This window comes from Elephantulus edwardii, unplaced genomic scaffold (assembly GCF_000299155.1).
Source record: "Elephantulus edwardii isolate Elephantulus edwardi_28Jun2011 unplaced genomic scaffold, EleEdw1.0 scaffold00098, whole genome shotgun sequence".
In the NCBI taxonomy this organism is placed as follows: domain Eukaryota; kingdom Metazoa; phylum Chordata; class Mammalia; order Macroscelidea; family Macroscelididae; genus Elephantulus; species Elephantulus edwardii.
This window is the reverse complement of record NW_006399848.1, coordinates 1,588,817-1,611,168: the sequence shown is the minus strand read 5'-3', so window position 1 is coordinate 1,611,168 and position 22,352 is coordinate 1,588,817. Positions and strand designations below refer to the sequence as shown.

The following is a 22,352-nucleotide window of genomic DNA, read 5'->3' as shown; positions in this document are numbered from 1 at the left end:
TCCATATTGAAGGCTGCAGTCCTTGACCCTCTGCAGTAAGTGCATGAGGTCCTCCTCAGTTTCAGCGAGCAAGGTTGTGTGTTATTATTAACTTACTAAGTAAATTTACTAAGAAGTTTTAAAAGTTTCTATAAAACAAAGCAGAGGAACATTTTATTTATTTTAGCTTTTTCATGTGTTATTTCATTTTTAATACTCATAATAATTCACTAGGTGAATATTATCTCCATTTCAAAGATGAGGAAACTGAGGACTCAGATTAATTAAGACTGAAATAACAATTGGCAAGCGTCAAGTGTCAAGCTAACAGTTAAACACACCTAGGACTTGAGAGAAAGAATATTCCAGGACTGACTCACACAAACTTACATTTTATCTAAAAAATGTTTCGATTTTATGAGCATTCAAACATAATAAAGTATGCCTTAAAAGTAATTTTTATTCATATCTAATTATTATGGTGTGCCTGCTTCAGGACACGGTCTTTTCAACCATTTGCTATGTATCTGAGAGCTGGACAGTTAACAAAGATGACAGATGATAAATTGATGCCTTTGAGATGTGGTTTTGGAGAAGAGTACTATCTACCTGGGCTGCCAAAAGAGCAAACAGATATGTCTTAGAGAAGGTGCAGCTGGGGAATTCTTCAGAGGCAAGGATGGCACAGCTTCATCTGACTGACTGTGGGTATGTTGCTAGAAGAAGGTATTCCTTGAAAAGGCTCTCATGCTTGCAAAGATAACAAAAAAGTCAACAAAAGATAGGGAGACCCTCAATGAGACTGATTGACACAGTGACTGCAACAATGGGCTCCAGTGTGTCAGAGATGATGAAGATGGTGCAGGTTATGACAGGGTTCAGGTCCGTTGTTCACAGAGTTGCCATCAGTTGACACATAACAAGAACAATCATTAAGAAATATATTTAAAGAGTAATTCAGTTAACAAAGGATTTAAATCACCCAGGGGAAAAAAATAACAAAATACAGGTCCAAAAACTGATGGGTCATATTTGATTTGTTAATATGCCTCTGCCATTTTCTTCAGAATGACACATTTCCATCTTGTCAAGGCCACATTTTCCCTTCTCACCATTACAAGGGGGACTGGAGAGCCATCTTTGACTGCAGGCCTTCCTGTTGAAAAAGAATAATCTCAGCCAGCGAAGAAGGCCAAACTCTCCCTCTCCTTCAGAAGCATGCCTCCTCTATTCTGCATTTTCAACTTGATTTAGTAAAGCAGTGGACTATGAGCTTTTACACAGGACTGACTGCATCTTACTCTTGTGTTCAGTAGTTACCCAACGAGCTATTGCACAAGTAAAGACAGAAACCTAAACCCAGCTAGTCACTCTGGTAATTTTATAGGAGAGTAAATATTTATCCTCTGCATTTTAAAAATAGAAATCTCATTCTGAATGGTGGCCTTAGTTACATTTCTGGCTTTAACTGAAATATTATTAAAGGCATTTAAATAATGGCAAGATTTCTTCACAAATCAAGAAGCTCTGAGGCACTTCTTCTTCTCCCTTTTCACAGAGGTATGAGAAAGCTCACAACCCAGGCAGATTTTTTTTCAAACTAAATAATTTGAGAAGTTTTATTTCCTCTATTTTTCAGAAGTAAAATATGGTCCATTGAATTTCTTCAAATGAAAACTACTTCTTCAGAAAATGAAAATTTATAATTATTTTTAAGTTTAAAGTTTTAGACAACCTGCTAATATTATCTGTACAATAAAAAGAACTTTTTACATTTTTAATTTAAAATACATGATCAGAAATTTCCATTCTTTGACAATGGATGTTTTTCCTCTGCTTAAAAACACAAATTACTATTGAAAGTTTTAATCTGCTTACAAGTGAGTGATGCCACTTAGCAGAAAATGCTAAAATATCAGAAAAGATACAAGAAATTATGTGGACATAATTCTTCCCATCTAGATCCAAGTTCTGTAATAACTCAAACAGCCTGGTACTGATACAGTGACAGACACACATACCAAAGGAGCAGAATCAAGAACTCAAAAATTAACCCATCTACCTAACAGTCAAGGTCAAGGACTGTAGTCTTCATTATGGATTGAAGTTCAACCTCAAGAAGACAAAGATTCTCACCACTGGGCCAATCGGCAGTATCAAAATTAATGGAGAAGAGATTAAGGTTGTTGGCAATTACAGCTTGCTTGGACCCACAATCAACACCCTTAATACAAGCAGTCAGGAAATCAAAAGAAAAATTGCATTGGGAAAATCTGCTATCGTGGACCTCTCAAGAGTGCTGAAGAGCAACAATGTCAGTCTAGATACAAAAGTGTGCCTAATCCAGGCCATGTTTTTCTCAATTACTTGCTATGTTTCAGAGAGTTGGACAATGACTCAGGATGACAGAAGAATAGATGCCTTTGAGTTGTGCTGCTGGAGAAGTCTTGAACATACCATGGACTACCAAGGAAACAAGCAGGTATGTCTTGGAGAGGGTGAAACCAAGTCTCTCCTTGGAGGCTAGGATTTTGAAGCTCTGCCTAACCTAATTTGGGAACGTGGCTAGGAGAGATGAGTCCTTGGAGAAGGAAATCATGCTCGGAAGGATGGATGGACAGCGCAGGAGAGGGAGGCCCTGGATGAGAAGGAGTGATACAGTAACTGGGGTAATGGGGGTTGGTGTGTCAGAATTAGTGAGACTGGCTCAGGACAGGGAAGGGTTCAGAGCTGCTGTACATAAGGTCACTACACATTGCAGGTGACTCAACTGCACATAACAACAACAAAATACTATGACAGGTTTGGAAGCAGAAGTGGCATCCACTTCCTAAATAACATGCCCTGGAAACTCTATGAACTTTGATAAATGTCAATAATTGTAGAGGGCTTCAGGCCTTTGGTTCATAGGGTCACTATGAGTCATGCTCGACTTGAAGGTAATCAACAACAACAACAACAACCTACAGTCAACTAGTATTCAACAAGAAAACACAATGAACCAAATGAGGAAATGACAACCTCTTCAACAAACAGTGAGTGCAAATCTAGACTGCTACTTGCAAAAACTGAAGCAGGATCCACATCTCATACCATTCACAAAAATAAATTCAAGTTGGATCAGAGACTCAGGGTAAAGTCCCAAGCTATAAAGATTATAAGGGAGAAAATGGGATGAAATTTAGAAGGCTTAGCCTATGGTATTAATAGACTGGATAATATAGCTAGAAATAAACAACCAGTAGAGGATAATATTGATGAATACAACCTTCTAAAAATTAAATCCCTGTGTGCATCAAAAACTTTTTCCAATAGGGTGAAAAGAAAATTATTGACTGAGAAAAAAAACTGACAAAAACATTTCAGACAAAGATCTCAAAGCAAAATTTTATAGAATCCTAAGGGCCTTCACAAGAAAAAGACTAATAACCTGATTACAAAGTGGGCCAAAGTAATGAAAAGTCTTTTCACAGAGGAAGACATCCAGATGGCCAACAGACACATGAAGAAATGCTCAAAATCACTGCCAAGAAGAGAGATATAAATCATAACCACAATGAGATACAATCTCACTCAAGTAGCAGTGCCAAAGATTAACAAGACAGTAAGCAATAAATGTTGGAGAGGATGTGGAAATATTTGAATTCTTGAACACTCTTGGTGGTATTGTAAAGTGGTACAACCACTCTGGGAGGCAGTTTGGTTATTTCTCAAAAAGCTGAACTTAAAAATCACATATGACCCAAGTATTTCACTGCTAGGAATATAACTCAAGGAAAAGAACTGAGACACAAATGGAGATTTGCACACCAGTGTTCATAGCAGTGTTTTTCACAACAGCAAGAATATGTAAACAGTCAAATGTCCATCAACAAACAAATGGATTGAGAAACTGAAGTATAGTCATGCAACGGAATACTATGCAGCACTCAGGAGCAACACTTTGAAAAATACCATACAACTTAGGAGAGGCTAGAGAGCATTATGCTGGGTAAAATAACTCAGTCTCATAAGGACAAATACTGCATAAAAACATTATTGTAAAAATAGAAGTATAACTAGTAAGATGTATCTAAAAGTCTAAAGAGGGCAGGGGAGGAGGTAGGCAGGATGGGGGTGGGAGAAGTGGGAAGTCACAAAATTGTAGAGTTTGTTGGGTGAAGGGAGAGTGTGAAGTGATTAGGAAAGATCCAATGGGATCTGAAAAAGCTGGGGCAACAGTGTGACTAGATCAATAGGGATTAATTTTATAAGACACAATGTATGGGAATGATTATAGAAAACACAACTTGAATGAAGGAATATGTGAAATACAGTGTATATAAATTAGAAAAAAAAACCCTTTCACTGGAAAAAAAAAAAAGTAACAATGAAGCCAAGGAGGGAAAATGATCCAGGTTCCTAGAAAACTTTTCCCCCCCTCTTTATATGAAAGCATCTTTTAAATTTACATAGTTTCAAAGTACATCCCTCCAAATTATGTACTGGTTTGGGGTTTGTTTTTTTTCTGTTGTTGTTATGTACTATGGAGTTTGTACTAGGACAGGGTCATAACTCAACAGCAGCTAATCACAACAAAAACATGGAGTCTGAACAGACTCATAGTTAACCCACTAGCGGGTTTTCAAAGGCAGTAAATCAGATTGGAGGAAGCTGCCCATCTTTTTCTTATGGAGCATCTAGTGGATCCCAACCATCTGCCTTTGGGCTGGCAGTGCAACTCCTTGTCATTACGCCATCAAAGAGAAAAACAGAACTATAAAGAGGAGGAACACAGATCTTAACAAAATTAGTAAAATAAGTTCACCTATAAAGATGTACAAAAGTTTATAAAATTGTTATTGTTAGGTGCCATCAATTAAGTTCTGACTCATATTAACCTTACATATACATAACAAAACGGAAAAAAATATATTGCTGTGCTTGAGAGAGTTCTCACAACCTCTGTGTCAGTATACCTTACTGAGGATTTCCTTCCCTGCCCCACCCCACAGACTCACTTCTTATCATTCTTCTCCACAAACTGGTGCTTCTTCATACCACTCCCAAATTCACGAAATGAAGTCTCATCATCTTTGCTTCTAAAGTGAATTCTGACTATATTTCCAGTCGCAATTAATACCATGATCATCAGTATAATGAAGTTTGTACTATAAATTCTAACCTCTATTTTTATAAGGTAGAATTACAAGAGTATCTGTAAAGGTAGGATTAGCCTTATCTAGCTAATAGTATTTCTCTTTGAACTCTGGCAAATAGGCTACAGAACTTTCTGTCAGATCTATCTCTTGATGGCTCATGGCTTCCAGACTTTGACCAGTGGTGTGCCAGATTTGCTAATTTTTCACTCAAAATCAGACCCCAAACCAGCCACCTGTGACCCTGTTTTGCAATAACAACTTCTAGGTGTTCCAGCCTCTGAAAATAGTAGCCTCCAAAGAGAACAGTCTAAGGTCTGACCCACAGACCTGATACTTGACTCTACAAGGATGTGAACAACTTTCTTGAAATCTGTGAGAGGGAGATGGAGAGGGAGAGGGAAAGAGGCAGAAGGAGAGATACAGAGAAGGAGAGAGGGAGAAGGAGGGAGGGAGGGAGGTAGAAAGGGAGAGAAGGAGGGAGAGAAATAGGAGGGAGGGAAGGAGGGAGAGAAATAGGAGGGAGGGAAGGAGGGAGAGAGGGAGACAGGGAGAGACTATGAGAAAGAGAGAGGTGGTGAGGGAGAGACAGAGGCAAAGAAAGGCAGATCCCCTAAAAGAAAATAATTTACTGTTTTTCACCACCACAGTCATTCACAAAGCCTTCCATTGGTTACTGTCTAGTTTTCCTATGTACATGAAATGAGGGAAAATACCATGCCTTGAGCCAGGTGTATATTAGTTCTCAAAGTGGAACCTTTATTTTGATTTTGTTGTTGTTTTTCAGGTTTAAAAAAAAATACTTAAAAGTCTTTTGCAGTGGATTTTTCTAATGCAATCTATATAATTTGGTTGAAATATGAATGCTGTATAAAAGGTGAGTATTGCTTTGTTGTTAAGTTTCCTAAATTGAAACTGAACTGGGGTTATATAAGAGACTATCATTGTTCTTAGGGAATACACATTTTAGTATTAAAGGGTTGTTGTTGTTTGTTGTTATGTGCCGTCGAGTCATTTGTGACTCATAATGACCCTATGTACAACAGCCCTAAACTCTGCTCTATCCTGTGCCAATCGCACTGCCTCTGACACACCCATCCAAATTACCCCAGTCACTGAACAATCCACCTCATAGAGGGCCTTCCCCTCCTGCGCTGTCCCTCCACCCTCGCAAGCATGATGATGTTCCTCTCCAAGGACCTCCCCTTCCTTACAACATGTCCAAAATATGTCAGACGAAGCCCCAGAATCCTTGCCTCCAAGGAGTAGCCTGGTTTAACCCTCTCCACATGAATCTGTTTGTTGTCTTGGCAGTCCATGGTACATTCAATACTCTTCTCTAGCACTACAGCTCAAAGGCATCAATTCTCCTTCTATCCTCCCTAGTCATTGTCCAACTCTCTGATGCATAACAAGTGATTGCAAAGACCATGGCCTGTATCAGGTGCACCTTAGTCTCCAGAGACACACCGTTGCTCTTGAGTACTTTAGAGAGGTCCCTAACAGCTGATTTTCCCATCGCTATACATTTTTTTCTTTTTAAATTTCTGGCTGCTGATGCCAAGAGTGTTGACTGTGGAGCCAAGCAATCTGAAGCTGTGAATAATCTCAATCTCTTCACCATCCATCCTGATGCTGCCAACTGCTCCAGTGGTGAGAATCTTTGTATTCTTGACATTGAGCCTCAATCCATACTGAAGCCTGCAGTCCTTGACCCTCTGCAGCAAGTGCATGAGATCTTCCTCAGTTTCAGCAAGCAGGGCTGTGTCATCTGCAATGATCTTCCACCAATCCTGACGCTACACTTCTCCTCATAGAGCTCAGCCTCTCAGATAATATGTTCTGCATACAGGTTGAAAAGGTATGGAGATAGGACACATCCCGGGCGTACACCCTTCCCAATTTTGAACCATGTGGTGTTACCCTGCTCTGTTCTGACAACTGCCTCATGGTCTAAGTATAGGTTTTGCATTAGCACGATTAAATGTTCTGGGATTCCCATTCTTCTCAGAGTCAGCCACAGTTATGATCCACACAGTCAAACGCCTTTGCATAATCAATGAAACAGAAATATACATTCTTCTGGTATTCCCTGCTTTCAGCTAAGATTCATCTAACATCAGCTACAATATCCCTAGGACCATGACCCCTTCTAAACCCAGCCTGGACTTCTGGAAGTTCTCTGCTGATGTGCTGTTCCAGTCATTTTTGGATAATCTTCAGTAGAATCTTGCTTGCATGTGAAATCAATGATATCGTTCTGTAGTTTCCACACTCTGTTGGGTCACCCTTCTTTGGAATGGGAACAAATATAGATCTCTTCCAGTCAGTTGGCCAAGTGGTTGTTCTCCAGATTTCTTGGCACAGCTTGGTGAGCAAGTCCAGGGCAGCATCTGTTAGCTGAAATATGTCAGTTGGTATACCATCTATTCCTGGGGCCTTATTTTTTGCTATTTCCTTCAAAGCAGCTGAACTTCTTCCTTCATCACCATAGGCTCTTGCTCAAATGTTAGAGAAGTATAATACATGATCTGTCTCGAGTAACTTTAAAATAATATCTCTGTATTATGGGTTGCCAGAGAAATTCAAAGCCGGTGCGGCAAAATGCTGGAATTGTTCCATTTAAAAAAATGGCATGTGAATTTTTATATCATTCTTATAGTTTTGCTGAAAGTTTCAATATATTTCAAAATTAAAACTTTAAAATGTTAATGTGTGAAGATTTCACCACAAACAATTAATTGATTAATCCAAAGTGGGCAAAATGGTATGCCTAGTACAAATGCTTTGAGTGGTAATATATTAGGAGCCCATATCAGAATGTAAATCAATATGTGACTTTCTTCATTAAAGCCTTACTACAAAGAAAAAGAGTCATATGTACTTACTATGTCATACGTACTTACACAGTTACTAGTCATAAAGTGCTTACTGACATTCCTGCTTCAACTTGGTAACAGTTTTTTATGCTAACACTGCACTTTGAGTATTGCTGTACAATATTAACTGGCTTTTCATTCAATTCAATCCCATAATCAATACTTTCAAAACTACACAATGCAGTTGAAAGAATAAGTTAACTCTTGAGTATGATGACTTAAGGTAATTTAAAAATTTCCTAATGTTTCGTTGTTGTTGATTGTCCTTGAGTCGAGCATGACTCACAGTGACCCTATGAACAAAAGGCCTGAAGCCCCTCTACAACTATCGACATTTATCAAAATTCATAGAGTTTCTGGAGGCAAGTTGTTTAGGAAGAGTATGTCACTCCTGCTTCCAAATCTGTCACAGAATATTCTTGGTTGAGTTTCCTGTGATGCATAGCGACCCTATGTACAGCAGCTCTGAACTCTTCCCTGTCCTGAGCCAGTCTTACTAATTCTAACACCAACCTCAGTAGCCCCAGTTACTGTATCAATCCGTCTCATCCTGGGTCTCTCTCTCCTGCCCTGTCCCTCCACGCTTTCAAGCATGATGTCATTCTCCAAGGACCAATCTCTCCTGGCCAAAGTAGTTGAAGCAGAGCTTCAAAATCCTAGCCACCAAGGAGAGACTTGGTTTTACCCTCTTCAAGACAGAACAATTTGGTTTTTTTGGCAGAATGTTTCTACAGTAATCATTAATTTCTTTTTGGGGAAAAAAAGATAAACTTTATAAAAAGAACAGGTGGAAAATATATTAATTGCCTACTAGCAATCAGATTTTTTAAGAATTTTACTCTAGGCCAAAATACATAATTTTGTATGATGGTCAAACACTGCCCCAATTTTTCCAAAAGGATAGCACTTACAGCTGATCTTGAAGCTCCACAATTATATATTCTAACTGTTCCTTCTCCAATTTATGGGCCAGATCGGAATCTTCAATCCTCTGAAGTAGAATTTTATTCTGGGTGACTGATTCAGATAGTTGGTTCTCTCGAAGTCTTAAAAGTTCTTCAAGATAACCCTGGAAACAAAGTACAATCAATAGTAGCAACTGCAAAATATTCATATAGCATCTAAAGATAAATCTCAAGTAAGTTAAATATTATCCCTAACTATACTATAATAGGACAACTTTAAAATATCACTGATGAATAGAAAATTTTAAATTTGCTCATTATGTAAAGTTCTTTGCTAAAGTCTGATAAAATGATTGTCATTTAGAGCAAAATTTCATTAAAATACTGTCATTTCTAAGCTTTAGAACAGCTAAAAATAATCTACATTACTCTGATGTTTAAATCTAACTGAAATATGATAAATATTTCAATATATGAAGCTATTAAAATACAAAATACACATAGATGCTAGCATTTTTGCATTAGTATACAAGTGAGAGGGAGAAAAGGCTCTGTTTTGGTAGGCTTGTTGGTTTATATCCAATATCAGATTCCATTTCTATCATTTACCAATTGTAGGTCCTTCCAAAACTACTTAACCTTTCTGAATCCGTTTGCTCATTTACACTGTGAGAAGGTAAAGTGCACTGAGGCATGCAGAGTAAAGGATCAGAGGCATGTGCAGTAAAGGGGTCAACAACAGTACACTGTGCTTTGAACATTATATGCTGCTGTTATGCACCGTGAGGTTGGAACTGACTCACAGCTGACCCTCCAGGAAGTTTTTGGAGGCAGAAAATCACAAAGGAGGAGATTACACATCTTTCTTCAAAGGAGCAGTTGGAGAATTTGAACTTCCATATTTGGGCTGGCAACATAACTCCTTACCCCTAAGCCACTACAACTTTTGTAACATTTTATACAATATAGTTGTTGTTGTTATGTGTTTCAAGTCGTCTATGACTTATAGTTACCTTACGTACAACAGCCCTAAACCCTCCTCTATCCTGTGCCTTTCTCACTGTCTCTGACACACCTATACTGACTACCACATTCACGGAATCAATCCACCTCATAGAGGGTCTTCCTCTCCTGTCCCTTCATTCTCCCATGCATGACGTCCTTCTCCAAGGAGTGGTCCCTTCTTGCAACACGTCCAAAGTATGTCAGACGAAGCTTCAGAATTCTTGCCTCCAAGGAGCAGCCTGGTTTAACACTCTTTAGGTTAAACCTGTTCATTTTCTTAGCAGTTCATGGTATATTCAGTAGTCTTCTCCAACACCACAGCTCAAAAACATCAATTCTCCTTCTATCCTCCCTAGTCATTGTCCAGTTCTCTGACGCATAGCAAGTGATTGCAAAGACCCTGGACTGCATCAGGTATATATTAGTTGCCAAAGCGATATCATTGCTCTTCAGTACTTTGAAGAGGTCTCTAATAGCAGACTTTCCCATTGCAATATTTCTTTTTATTTCCTGGCTGCTGGTGCCAGGAGTGTTGATTGTGGAGCGAAGCAAACTAAAACTGTTAATCTCAATCTCTTCACCATTCATCATGATGCTGCCAATTGGCCCAGTGGTGAGACTCTTGATATTGAGCCTCAATTTGTATTGAAGGCTGCAGTCCGTGGCCTTCCGTAGCAAGTGCTTCAGGTCCTCCTAAGTTTCAGCAAGCAGGATTGTGTTATCTGCATAACACAGACTGTTGATGATTCATACACTATACAGTTAATATTATTATTAGCAGAACATAAAACATGATACTTTTTGGAATGATCTTTTTCTGAGCCTTTTGCTTATTTCCTTTTTTGTCCTATCTTCTGGAACACTTTATTCTTTAAATTCTTATACTAAGTTTCTGAATGAAGGAAAAAGTATTCTTCATTTGTAATGACACGTTTCTGTGTTATGAATGCTCCTTTCCCACAGCACTCTATTTGTCTTTCTAGATACAGTATACTTTCAACTTTCTCTGTGGTTATATTTTTCAGACTCTTCTCTTCCTCACAGTGGCTGTTGGATTTGAACTGCTGGTCTTTCAGTTAACAGTTCAGAACATATGAACTGTGCAACCTGAACTCCTTCACAGGTACCTGGCTAAGGGATTATCCCCTCATTCTCATCTTTCAGGGTTCACAGCAATATTAACTCATAACATTTCTCTTGTTTTCAGATCCATCTGTTTCTAGTCTCTACCAAAAAAGTTGCTTGCTGAATCAATTCTGACTTGTGATGACAGAATCATTGTGTATTACAATAGATTTTCCACAGGTTTCCAAGCTAATTTTTCAGAAGTAAATTATCAGTTCTTCTAGGGCATTCCTTTAATTAGTATCTGAATGAGTTCCTTTATGTGGAGAACCAAGCTCTATAGAAAACTTTTTAATTACTGGATTTACTCAGTATTTCCAGACTTTTAAAAAATGGTCATGTTTTCAACTTCTCTTATTCTACCTTCTTGCTGGTACCAGAAGTCTCCTTACCAAAGTATTCAAGTTTTCTTCATAGAGATGATGCACATTTGAATTTGCTATTATAAATGGAATATTTTTTCTGTTTTCCAAGCAGTACTTATGCAAGATCTCAATATTTGTAAATTTATTTTGTAACCATTTCTCTTCAGTGTGTTTTTATCATTTTTTTTATACATTTGGCGAGGGCCTTGTATATTGTGCTGCTAATCATAAGCTTGGTGGTTCAAATCCATCCAGAGCTCTGAGGGAGAAATATGAGCAGTCTCTACTTTTAAAGGTTTAGAGTCTCAGAAATCCTCTAATGGGTTGCTATTGGTCAGTACTGACTCAACACCAGTGACTTTTACTATTTCTATAGCTTAGTCCATTGGGTTTTCCTTATATACGGCATATGTGAATAATGATCCTTTTAAAAGAAGGGCGGAAAATGAAATAATACAATGTAAAAACAGAAGAAGTTACATACTCTTCAAGGGACTGAAAATTTATTTATCTTTTAATCCTCACTCTGCTAGTATAGTTCTTTTTTATGTAAGGAATTTATTAATGAGAAAAAGCTAAAGTGCAAAAGGGGAAATATTGAGAAAATGTGTGAGGATTATAGATGCACTATGTATGTATGTATGTGAGAGAAAGAAGGCGGAATGGGGAAAGACTCTCTTTAAGATATCATTCTAGGACTAGAAGGGAAACAAATGTTCAAACCATATTAGCTGTGTTAAGTCTGGCAGAAAAAAGAGCATGCAACTGAATGTGAGATGAGAGCAGGGCTCCTGTCTGTGTTATTAATTATTGTACATTCATTCACTTGCTATACATCAAAGAGGTGGACAATGACTAGGGAGGATAAAAGGAGAATTGATGCCTTTGAGCTATAGGGCTGGAGAAGAGTATTGAATGTACCATGGACTGCTAAGAAAATGAACAGATTCATCCTAGAGAGGGTTAAACCAGGCTGCTCCTTGCAAGCAAGGATTTGGAGGCTTCATCTGACATACTCTGGACACATTGCAAGGAGGGACCAGTCCTTAGAGAGGGACATCGTGCTTGGTAGGGTGGAGGGACAGCACAGGAGAGGAAGATCTTCATGAGGTAGATTGATTCAGTCACTGGGGTAATTGGGGTGGGTGTGTCAGAGACAGTGAAGTTGGCATGGGATAGAGCAGGGTTTAGGGCTGTTGTACACAGAGTCGCAGGTGACTCAACGGCACATAACAACACCACCACCACATTCATTCACTCCTAATTAATGTGCTTAACCTTAATACTAAAACCCACTGCCATCTGCTGTAAGGTTGATTCCAACCCATCCATCACCAAGTTTCCAAAACTGTAAAAGTATAGGAGACTACCTCAGCTTTGTGTGGGGCAGTCGGTGGATTCAAAATGCTAGCCTTTCAGTCAGCAGTCCAACATGGAATGCATGACACCATCAGCGCTCCTTACTATAATGATTACCACTATTGTTAGGTGTCACTGGGTGACACCTAAGTGTCTCCTGCTTATACAGAGTCTATATACAGCAAAACAAAACTCTGCCCACTCCTGTACCATCTTCACAATCTCTGCTATAGATAAATGCATTGTTGCAGTCACTCTGCCTATTCATTGTGTTGAGGATCTTCCTCTCTTCCTCCCTAACCTTCTACTTTTCCAAGCACAGTGTAGTATAGTTCTTAACACACAAGACTGGCTGCAAAAAATCAGACAGGTAGGGAATATACTCAATCATGGCATTTTAACAAATCAATAATATTTTATAAAGTTAATTAGAGAAATAAAATCACAAGTACATAAATGAAAACTAGTTACAGAATAAACTGCTGATTTTAATATTAAAACAGAAAAACTTCAGGAAAAAAAAGAAGAGCTTCTCTTAAAACCCTGCCTGATTTTTTTCATGAAGAGGACAGTGTAAGACCTGAAAATAAGTTGGGGTGAGTAAACAATTTTATTTGGTTCAAATATCTTTTGTTATTAACACTCTAGGTACATTAATTAGTTTAAAAAAAGAACCAAACTAAACATTTTTAAATAAATAAATACCTTCTGTTCCAGGGTAAGCTGATACTTCTGTTTAACTCTCTTACATTTGTTGAACCAACTATTTTCATCCATGATGAAAGGCGGTCCTATATTCTCTGGAGTACTGCTTTCACTACCACTGCTTCCCAAAGTCCTGAGCTCTTCCTCATCACTGCTGATACTATCAGAGCTGTAAAGATTAACATTAAAAAAAAAGTCAATCCTAGCCTCTCAGTTCGTGACTATGGAAAGAAACCCAAAAGTAAGCACCTAAGGATCTTTATCTATCACAGCTGTGGCTTTGACTAGACTGGTGGGTGGAGGGGGAAGAGTCCCTGGATGATAATAAATGTTCAACTTTGAAAAATACCCAACATACTTTTAGAAAATTGCAACTAAATGCATCAATGTTTAGTAGATTAGGTTCAAATATAGAATTAATGAATAAACTGGAAGACAGGCAGACAGGAAGAAATTACAATTAATGATATATATTTATTATAATATTCACGACAGGTATTTTCAACTCACTGGTGCCTAACAGCCGAACAACAAAAGAAGAGAAATTACATTCAGGATAACACATCCAGAGAAATTTTCTTATAGAGGGTGACAGAAACAATTTCCAGGAAACTAAAAACTGAAAATGTACTAACAAATTGTCACTAAGAGAATGTTCAAAGATTATACTTTAGAAAGAAGGAAAATGATCAACTATGGTTTATTTCACAAGACAGAAAAAGAAATATTGCAGAGGGGATCCCTGGTGGCCTAGTGCTCCACACATGGGCTACTAAGGTCAGCATTTCAGAGACACCAGCTACACTAAGAGAGAAAGACAGACAGTCTCGCCAGTAAAGCCTTGGAAACTCAATGGAAATTTACTTTGAGTTGGAACTGCTTTGAGGTCAGTGGGTGGGTAAATCTTAGAAGGTGGGGCCCTCCTTCTTCTACCAAATTTTCAGTTAGTAGCCAAAGACTTTACCACCAGGGTTTTTTTCCATTTATGTATTTTATATTTTTATTTCATAAAGAGAAACTTCTATTAAAATAAAAAAGAACAATGGTGTAAAACATAAAGCAAACCCATTAATTTTATCAGCAACCAAATAAATACAAGTTAAAATAACAATATATATAATTTTTCAATTACCCACATTTTTAAAAATCTGGATAAGGTACTTTCATATTGTAGTGATAGAATATAAATTGGTACAGCTTCTTTGGAAGGTTAATTTGGTAGAATAAATAAACAACTTTAATAATATGTATCTTCTTTATCCCAGAAATATTACTGCTAGAATTTTAGTTTAAGGGCATAATCGTGGTTCCTGGACAAAAGATGATTTCTGAGCAAACGAATATTAAATACAATACTATACACAAAAGTCAATGCATCCTAAAAATCAAGTAATAAATGTAGTATTGAAAGTAATGCTTTAACAACAATAACACTACTTTCTTAAATAAATAAATGTTTATAAGCATGAAAAAAGAAAATAATGCTTTATTATTAGTAATTTCAGTAAGAAGAAAAACTGCATCATATGACAAGCTATTCAATTATAAATGAAGTTTTAAAATAAAATTGCATGTCAAATACCTTTGAGTAAACTTCAAATACGGTGTATAGTCTATTACTGCAGGAAAGCTGCCATCCAATCCCTCTCCTTTTAGGCAGAAGCTAATGGACAAGAAATATTCCATATTAATACATTTAATTTAAAATAAAATATAAGTGGCATAAATAATCTCTTGTGAGAGGTATTTTGCATTACCAGATTACAGGCTAATTTTCTGATTCTAAATTAACTGTTAAATGTTACAAATAAATACCTCAATAAAGACAATCAACCTTTAACAGCAATAGCGAAGTATTTACCAGTATTACATCACTGTATCAAACAAAAGCAAAATTTATGAAAAAGAACTGAAAAACAAATACAAGCTTTGAGTTGCAATACTTAGAAATGCTATGGGCAAAATTCTGAATGACCCAAAAAGCATCAAAAGAAGATGGAGAGGATATACAGAACATCATACCAAAAACAACTGGGTGACACTGAAATACATCCTGAAGCAGTATATGACCAAGAGACAAGGGTAATGAAGGGAGGAGTTCAAGCTGCACTGAAGGTAATGGCAAAAAATAAGGCTCAGGAATCGATAAGACATCAATTGATCTGTTTCAAGTAACAGATGTGGCCCTATGCATCTATACCCAGTCTATACCAGGAAATTTTGGGGAAAGCTGACAGGACAAGATCCATATTTGTTCCCATTCCCAAGAAAGGTGATTCAAAAGAACACCAAAATTACTGAGCAATATCATTAGTATCATAAGCAACAAAAATACTAGTGAAAGTCAATAAAAATGGCTAAAATGGTACATAGAAAGGGAACTACTGGAAATTCAAGCAAGTTTTAGAAGAGGCAGTGGCACAGGGAATATCACTACTAATGTCAGATAGATTCTGGCTGAAAACAAAGAATACCAGAAAAAATGTCTATTTGTGCTTTATTGACTATGCAAAGGCATTTGACTATTGATTATAACAAATAATTGCTAACATTGAGAAGAATGGGAATCCTAGAACATTTAATTGTGCTCCTGTGAAACCTAAACCTAGAACAACAAGCTGCTTTGAGAAAATAGTGGGAACAATATTGTTGTTGTTGCTGTTATGTGCCATCAAGTCACCTGCGACTCATAGCGAACCTACATACAACAGCCCTAAACCCTGCTCTGTCCTGTACCAATCAACAGGGAAAACAACATTGTTTAAAATTAAGAAAGGTATGTGTCATGGCTGTATCCTTTTTTCATTTCTATTCAATCTGTATGGTAAGTAAGTTTTTTAAGAAGTTGGACTCTATAAAGAAGAATGAGGTATGAAGGTCAGAAGAAGAGTCATCAACAACCTGTGTTATGCAGATGACATAACCTTGTTTGCTGAAAGTGAGGAGGACCTGAAGCACTTGTTGCAGAAGATCAAAGAATACAGCCTTCAATATGGATTGCAACTCAACATCAAGAAAACAAGAATCCTCACCATTGGACAGATAGACAACATCATAAAAGATGGAGAAAATACTGAAAACTATCAACAACTTCATCTTACTTGGATCCACAACTATATCTTTGGTATCAGCAGTCAGGAGATCAGGAGACATATTGTACTGGCAAGTCTGCAATCAGGAACCTCTCCAAATGATTGAAGAGCAACAATGTCAGTTTGTGGTCTAAGGTATGTCTGATTCAGGTCACGGTCTTTTCAATCACTTGCTGTGCATCTGTGAGCTAGACAATGACTAAGGATGACAGAAGAAGAATTGATGTCTTTGAGTTATGATATTTGAAAAGAGTACTGAATATCCTATGAGTTGCCAAAAGACAAAAGTATATCTTGGAGAAGGTGTAGACAGAGTGCCCCTTGGAGGCAAAGGTGATAAAGCTTTGTCTCACCAGGCATGTTACTAGGAGAGGCTAGTCCTTGGAGAAGAACATGAATCTTGGAAAGATGCAAAGTCAATGAACGAGGAAGACCCTTAGCCAGATGGGTGGACACAGGAACTGCAGCAACGGGCTCACGTATGGAAGACGTTGAGGATGGTCCAGGTTAGGACACTAAGGGTTCAGATCTGTGTTCACAGGGTCACCATGGGTCATATGTGATTCAACGGCACCTAATACCGACTGTGGAGTACTTAATATGCGTTGTACTGCAAATCCAAAGGCCATACATCTCTTGTGGTTAGAAACTACCAGCAGCTCCATGGAAGAAAGATGAGCTATTTCCTTCTGTTAAATTTATAGCCTCAGAAAACTAACAGAGGGTCACCATGAGTCACATTTGTCTCACATACTTTAGGCATGTTGCCAGGAGGGGCTATTCCTTGGAGAGTGACATCATTCTTAGAAAGGCAGAGAGCTGGTGAAGGAGAAGAAGACTTTCAATCAGGTGTACTGACACGTTGACTCCTGCTCTGGTGTATCAGGAAGTGTGAGGATGGCACAGGCCAGGGTTCAGATCTGTTGTTCACAGGAGTGCTATGGGTCATTCTCGACTCGATGGACCTAACAACAATCACCTTCTCCTAGCAACCTGCCTGAAGTATGTGAACCAAACTTTATCACTTTTGCTTCCAAGAGTCACTCTGGCTACACCTTCTCCAAGGCATATTTTTGTCTTTTGGAAACTCATGGGATAATTAAATTAGTACTCTTTTTAAACACCACAATTCAAAATCAACAATTCTTCTTCTGTCATCACTATTCATTGTCTAGCTCTCTGAGCTTTTAAAGTCACAGGCCTTTGAAAACCCCATAAACAAGAAAGGAACACTGTTAGATAAAGTACTGGAGGTAGAACCCAGATTGGAAATCACTCAAAATGAGGAGAAATAGTTTTAAACATGTAACAATAATTGGAACATAGAATGTATGAAATCTAGAAAAACTGGGAGATTAAAAAAAATTAAATGGGATGCATAGAGATTTGAGATGGACTGGTTGGTACTGGAAACTCTGAATTAGACAATTACATGAACTATTATGCTAAAATGAAAAATTGAGGAAGAACAGTGTTGCATTCATAGTTTTAAAAGGCCATTTCAAGAACCATTTTCAAGTACAATACAGTGAGTGATAGGATTCTATCTGTAGGTATACAAGAAGACCTATTAATACAACTAGTATTCAAATATATGCACCAACAACTAAAGCCAAAGAGGAGGAAACAGAGGATTTTGACCAAATTTTACAGTTTGGAAATGACTGAAAATGCAATCAAAATACATTAATAATGTGACTAGAATGCAAAAGTTGGAAACAAAGGAGGATGGGTAGTCAGAAATTATAGACTTGGTGACACAAATGAGGATGGAGGTAAAATTATTGAATTTTGTACAATCAATGATTTGTTCATTGTTGAGTACTTACTTTAAAAAAAAACTAAACAGTCAATAAATACTACATAGAGCCACTGTTGTAGAATGGGACTGACATCAGGGTTGGGGTAAGACTGAGAAAAACTGGATAAATTATATATACTGCATTGAGACAGATGAGGAAGAAAACAGTTTAAAAGTGATGTATGATAGGGTATTATGGTTAACACAAGAGTCCAGAATGAAGGCTGCATAGTCGAGTGTACTTGGGGTGGGTAGATTCTGTAACAATGAAGGAAATTTTTCTTTTACTTTTCAAAGAGAAGAGCAAACTGGGGTGGGGGAGGGTGGGCAGGGAGAAAAATGCAACAATGAATGAATGGAATTCCAAAATCTTTGCGAATGTTCATTAAAATTAATAAAATTTAACAAAATTCTAAAAAATGGGAGTAGAAAAAAAAAAACAACCAAAAACAAAACAGAACAGTGACTATCCACATGGATCTCACCTGACAAACTACAGGGGAATCAGACTGGCTATGTTTGTGGAAAAGAAAAATTGCTGGAAAAGATCAATATTAGCAGTCAAAAGCAGGACAGGTGCTGGCTGTGAAACAAACTATCAATTACTCATGTGCAAGTTCAAATTAAAGCTGAAAAATATAAAAACAAATCCACAAGAAATAAAATACTACTCCTGAAATGTTTTTCCCCCTCAGTTACAAGTTGTATGTTTACTAGTGACATATGTAGACTGTTCTGTTGAATGTAAAAATTCTGTAGGTTTGAGACAGTCGTTATATTAAAAAGATTAACACCTAAATCAAGCATAAAAACCAATATCCATCAGTAGACAGTGAGGCAGTTTTAAAATGAATTCCCTCCGCCTTCCCAGATATGCAATAAAGTGCTTTGCATACTAAAAGAAAATAAAATACGACTTTGAGTCTATCTTACTTGAATTTGAAAACAACTCAAGAATAAGTTTGAGGCACTGATCAAATACCAGTAGAGCTGAGATGACTTCAAGGATATCATGCATGAAGAAAGCAAAAGGTCATTGAAAAAGATCCAAGAGAAAGAAAACACCAAAATGGATGCCAGAAGAGACTCTGAAAATTGCACTAGCACATGAAGAAGCCAAAACAGATGAAGAAATGACAAAATAAGAGAGTAAGAGATGTTTCAAAGGACAGAAAACAAAGTATAGGAGTATAACAAAATGTGCAAAGAGCTGGAGTTCAAAAATAAAAAGGTAAAAACTTGCTCAGCATTTCTCAAGCTGAAAGAAGTTAAAAGCAAATTCAAGCCTCAAGTTGCAATACTGAACGATGCAATGGACAAAATATTGAACAACCCAGGTAGCATCAAAAGAAGACAAAGACAATACAAAGTCACTGTACCAAAAAAAAATTGGATGATAGGGAATACTTTCAGGAAGTAGCATATGATTAGGAACCAATGGTGATGAAGGAAGAAGTTCAAGCATCAAAGGTATGGGGGGAAAAAAAATAAGGCCTCAGAAATTATGGGATACCAAATGAAGTGTTTCAATTGATGAGAATGGATGTATTTATCAGTCGATGCCAAGAAATTTGAAAGATAGCTACCAGGCCAACTGAAAGTGAAATATCCATATTTATTCCCTCTCCCAAGAAAGGTAATCAAATAGAATATGGAAATTACTGAACAGCATCAATAATATCGCATGCAAGTAAAATCTTGCTGAAAATTATCCCCAAATGGCTGGAATAGTAACATCAACAGAAAACTGCCAGAAATTCAAGCTTGATTTAGAAGAGGCTGTGGCACCAAATACATCAATGTAGATATCAATATCAGACAGATCTTGGCTGAAAGCAGAGAATACCAGAAGGATGTATATTTGTTTTATTGACTATACAAAAACTTGTGACTGTGTGGATCATAACAAACCATGGCTAACATTGAGAAGAATGGGAATCTTAGGCCATTTAACTGTGCTAATGTGAATCCTATACCTAGACCTGTTATCCAAACAGAGTAAGGGGATACTGCATGGTTTAAAAGAAAAAAAAATGTGAATATGAGGGCAGTATTCTTTCTCTATACCTAGCTAGAGTGTGCCTTGGAGGCAAAGATGCCAAAGCTTTGTCTTACATGGTGGAGGGTCAGTGAAAGAGAAGAGGACCCTCAACCAAATGTACTGAGCTAGTGATTGCTGCAATAGACTCCAGTATATCAGAAATGATGAGGATGCCACAGGATAAGTGCAGGGTCCAATCTGTTGTTCATAAGATCAGTGAGTCCAACTTGACTCGGCAGCACCTAACAAAGTAATAACAAATTCAATCTGTGTGCTAAACAAATCATTCAAGAGGCTGGACTTTATGAAGAAGAATGCAGCAGCAGGGTCAGAGGAAGACTCATCTACAACCTGTGTTATGTACATGACACATCCTGGTTGCTGAAAGCAAGTAGGATTTGAAATGTGTGCTGCAGAAAATAGAAAACTGCAGCCTTCAATATGAATTACATCCCAATATCAAGAAAACAAAAATTCTCACAGGTGGATCTAAAGACAACATCAAGTTAGATGGAAAAAGATTGGCATTGTCAACAATTTCATCTTACTTGGATCCACAATCAATACTCCTTAGTACCAGGAGTCAAAAAATGAAAATATGTGTTGAATTGGGTAAACGTGTTATCAAATATTTCTACAAGGTGTTAAGAAGCAATGATGTAATTTTAAACACTAAGACCATTTGATTCAAGCCATGGTCTTTTCAATTATTTATTATGAATCTGAAATATGAGAATTGAGACTGGCAAGACTTAAGTTTCATGTACTTTGGACACAGTGGTCAGGCAGTGGGTCAGCCACGGAGGTAAAGACCCTCAATGAGATCCCAGGGGCTGCACTATGGGTTCAAACCCAGCAACAATTGTGTGGACGACACAGGACAAGGCAATGCCGATTTTGTGGTAGAAAAGTCTGTCTGAATTAGAACCAATTCAAGCGCTTCTAACAAAAACACCGATTATTTGGTTGGGTGTTTTGGGGTTTTTTTAATAGTATACCTTCACAGGAATGGAATATTTATAAGATTTTGATTGTTATTTAAAAGGAAAAATTAATCTGTGAAACTTCAGCTTCTGCTTTTTTGGTGGTAGTTGCTCCACTAAAATACATTTTGCAATATATCAATATTGAGGTACATTACGCATTTTCTAGATATGCATAAATACATGATCCAAGTGTCATACTTTCTAAGGTCTTGCATTTACAGACATTTACTGATATGCCATCAGGCAATCTGACAGTATCAGTAAGTTACACTGGGTTAACAGTTACTATAGTTCTTGCACTAGTGGGTTTTTTTTTTTTTTAAAAAGGTGATAAAAAACTTTATTCACACACACACACACACTCACTCTCTCTCTCTCTCTCTCGCCTCTCTTTCTCTCTGTGTAAGGAATTTAGATGGGCAGCAGCATATCACATAAAAAGCTTATTAGAGAAATCATATAGAAGAACTGATGTCTTTGAGTGGTAGTGGTGGAGAAGAATACTGAGTATCACATGGACTGCCAAAAGAACAGATATACCTTGGATAAAAGTACAGCCAGAGTGCTCCCTGAAAGTAAGAATAATTAAGCTTCATCTCTCATACTCGGGACATGTTCCTAGGAGAGACTATTCTTGGAAAAGGACATCATGGTTGGAAAGAGGGAAGGTCAGTGAAAGAGTAGAAGACCACCAAACAAGATGAACTGACAAAGTGATGGAAGCAATGGGCTCAAGTGTGACGGAGATGATAGGACGGCACCAGAAAAGACACATTTCAGATCTGTTGTTCGCAGGGTTGCTCTGAGTCATACTCGAGTGAACAGCACCTAAAAAGAATAACATTACCATCTAGCATAGTAATCCTAATATATTTAGCTAATTAGTAGAACACTAGCGCACTCTAGTGGCTTAGTGGAAAGGAAATGCATTTCAGTTTACTAAGTTATAAACAGAGAAAAGTTATACTGGTG

The 22,352-nt window shown here is 37.5% G+C and overlaps 1 protein-coding gene across 3 annotated transcripts in view; it reads right to left on the bottom strand.

The window, feature by feature from the left end:
- The window catches only part of RUNDC3B (RUN domain containing 3B), a 163,075-nt gene that overhangs the window by 42,205 nt on the left and 98,518 nt on the right, over positions 1–22,352 (bottom strand). For all 3 annotated transcript variants that reach the window (XM_006891445.1, XM_006891446.1, XM_006891447.1), the window contains 3 exons: positions 15,043–15,123; positions 13,461–13,629; positions 8,908–9,065 (listed from right to left, as the gene is read on the bottom strand). In XM_006891445.1, coding sequence (XP_006891507.1) covers positions 8,908–9,065; positions 13,461–13,629; positions 15,043–15,123 — 408 coding nt within the window. The remainder of the gene's footprint in view (positions 1–8,907; positions 9,066–13,460; positions 13,630–15,042; positions 15,124–22,352) is intronic.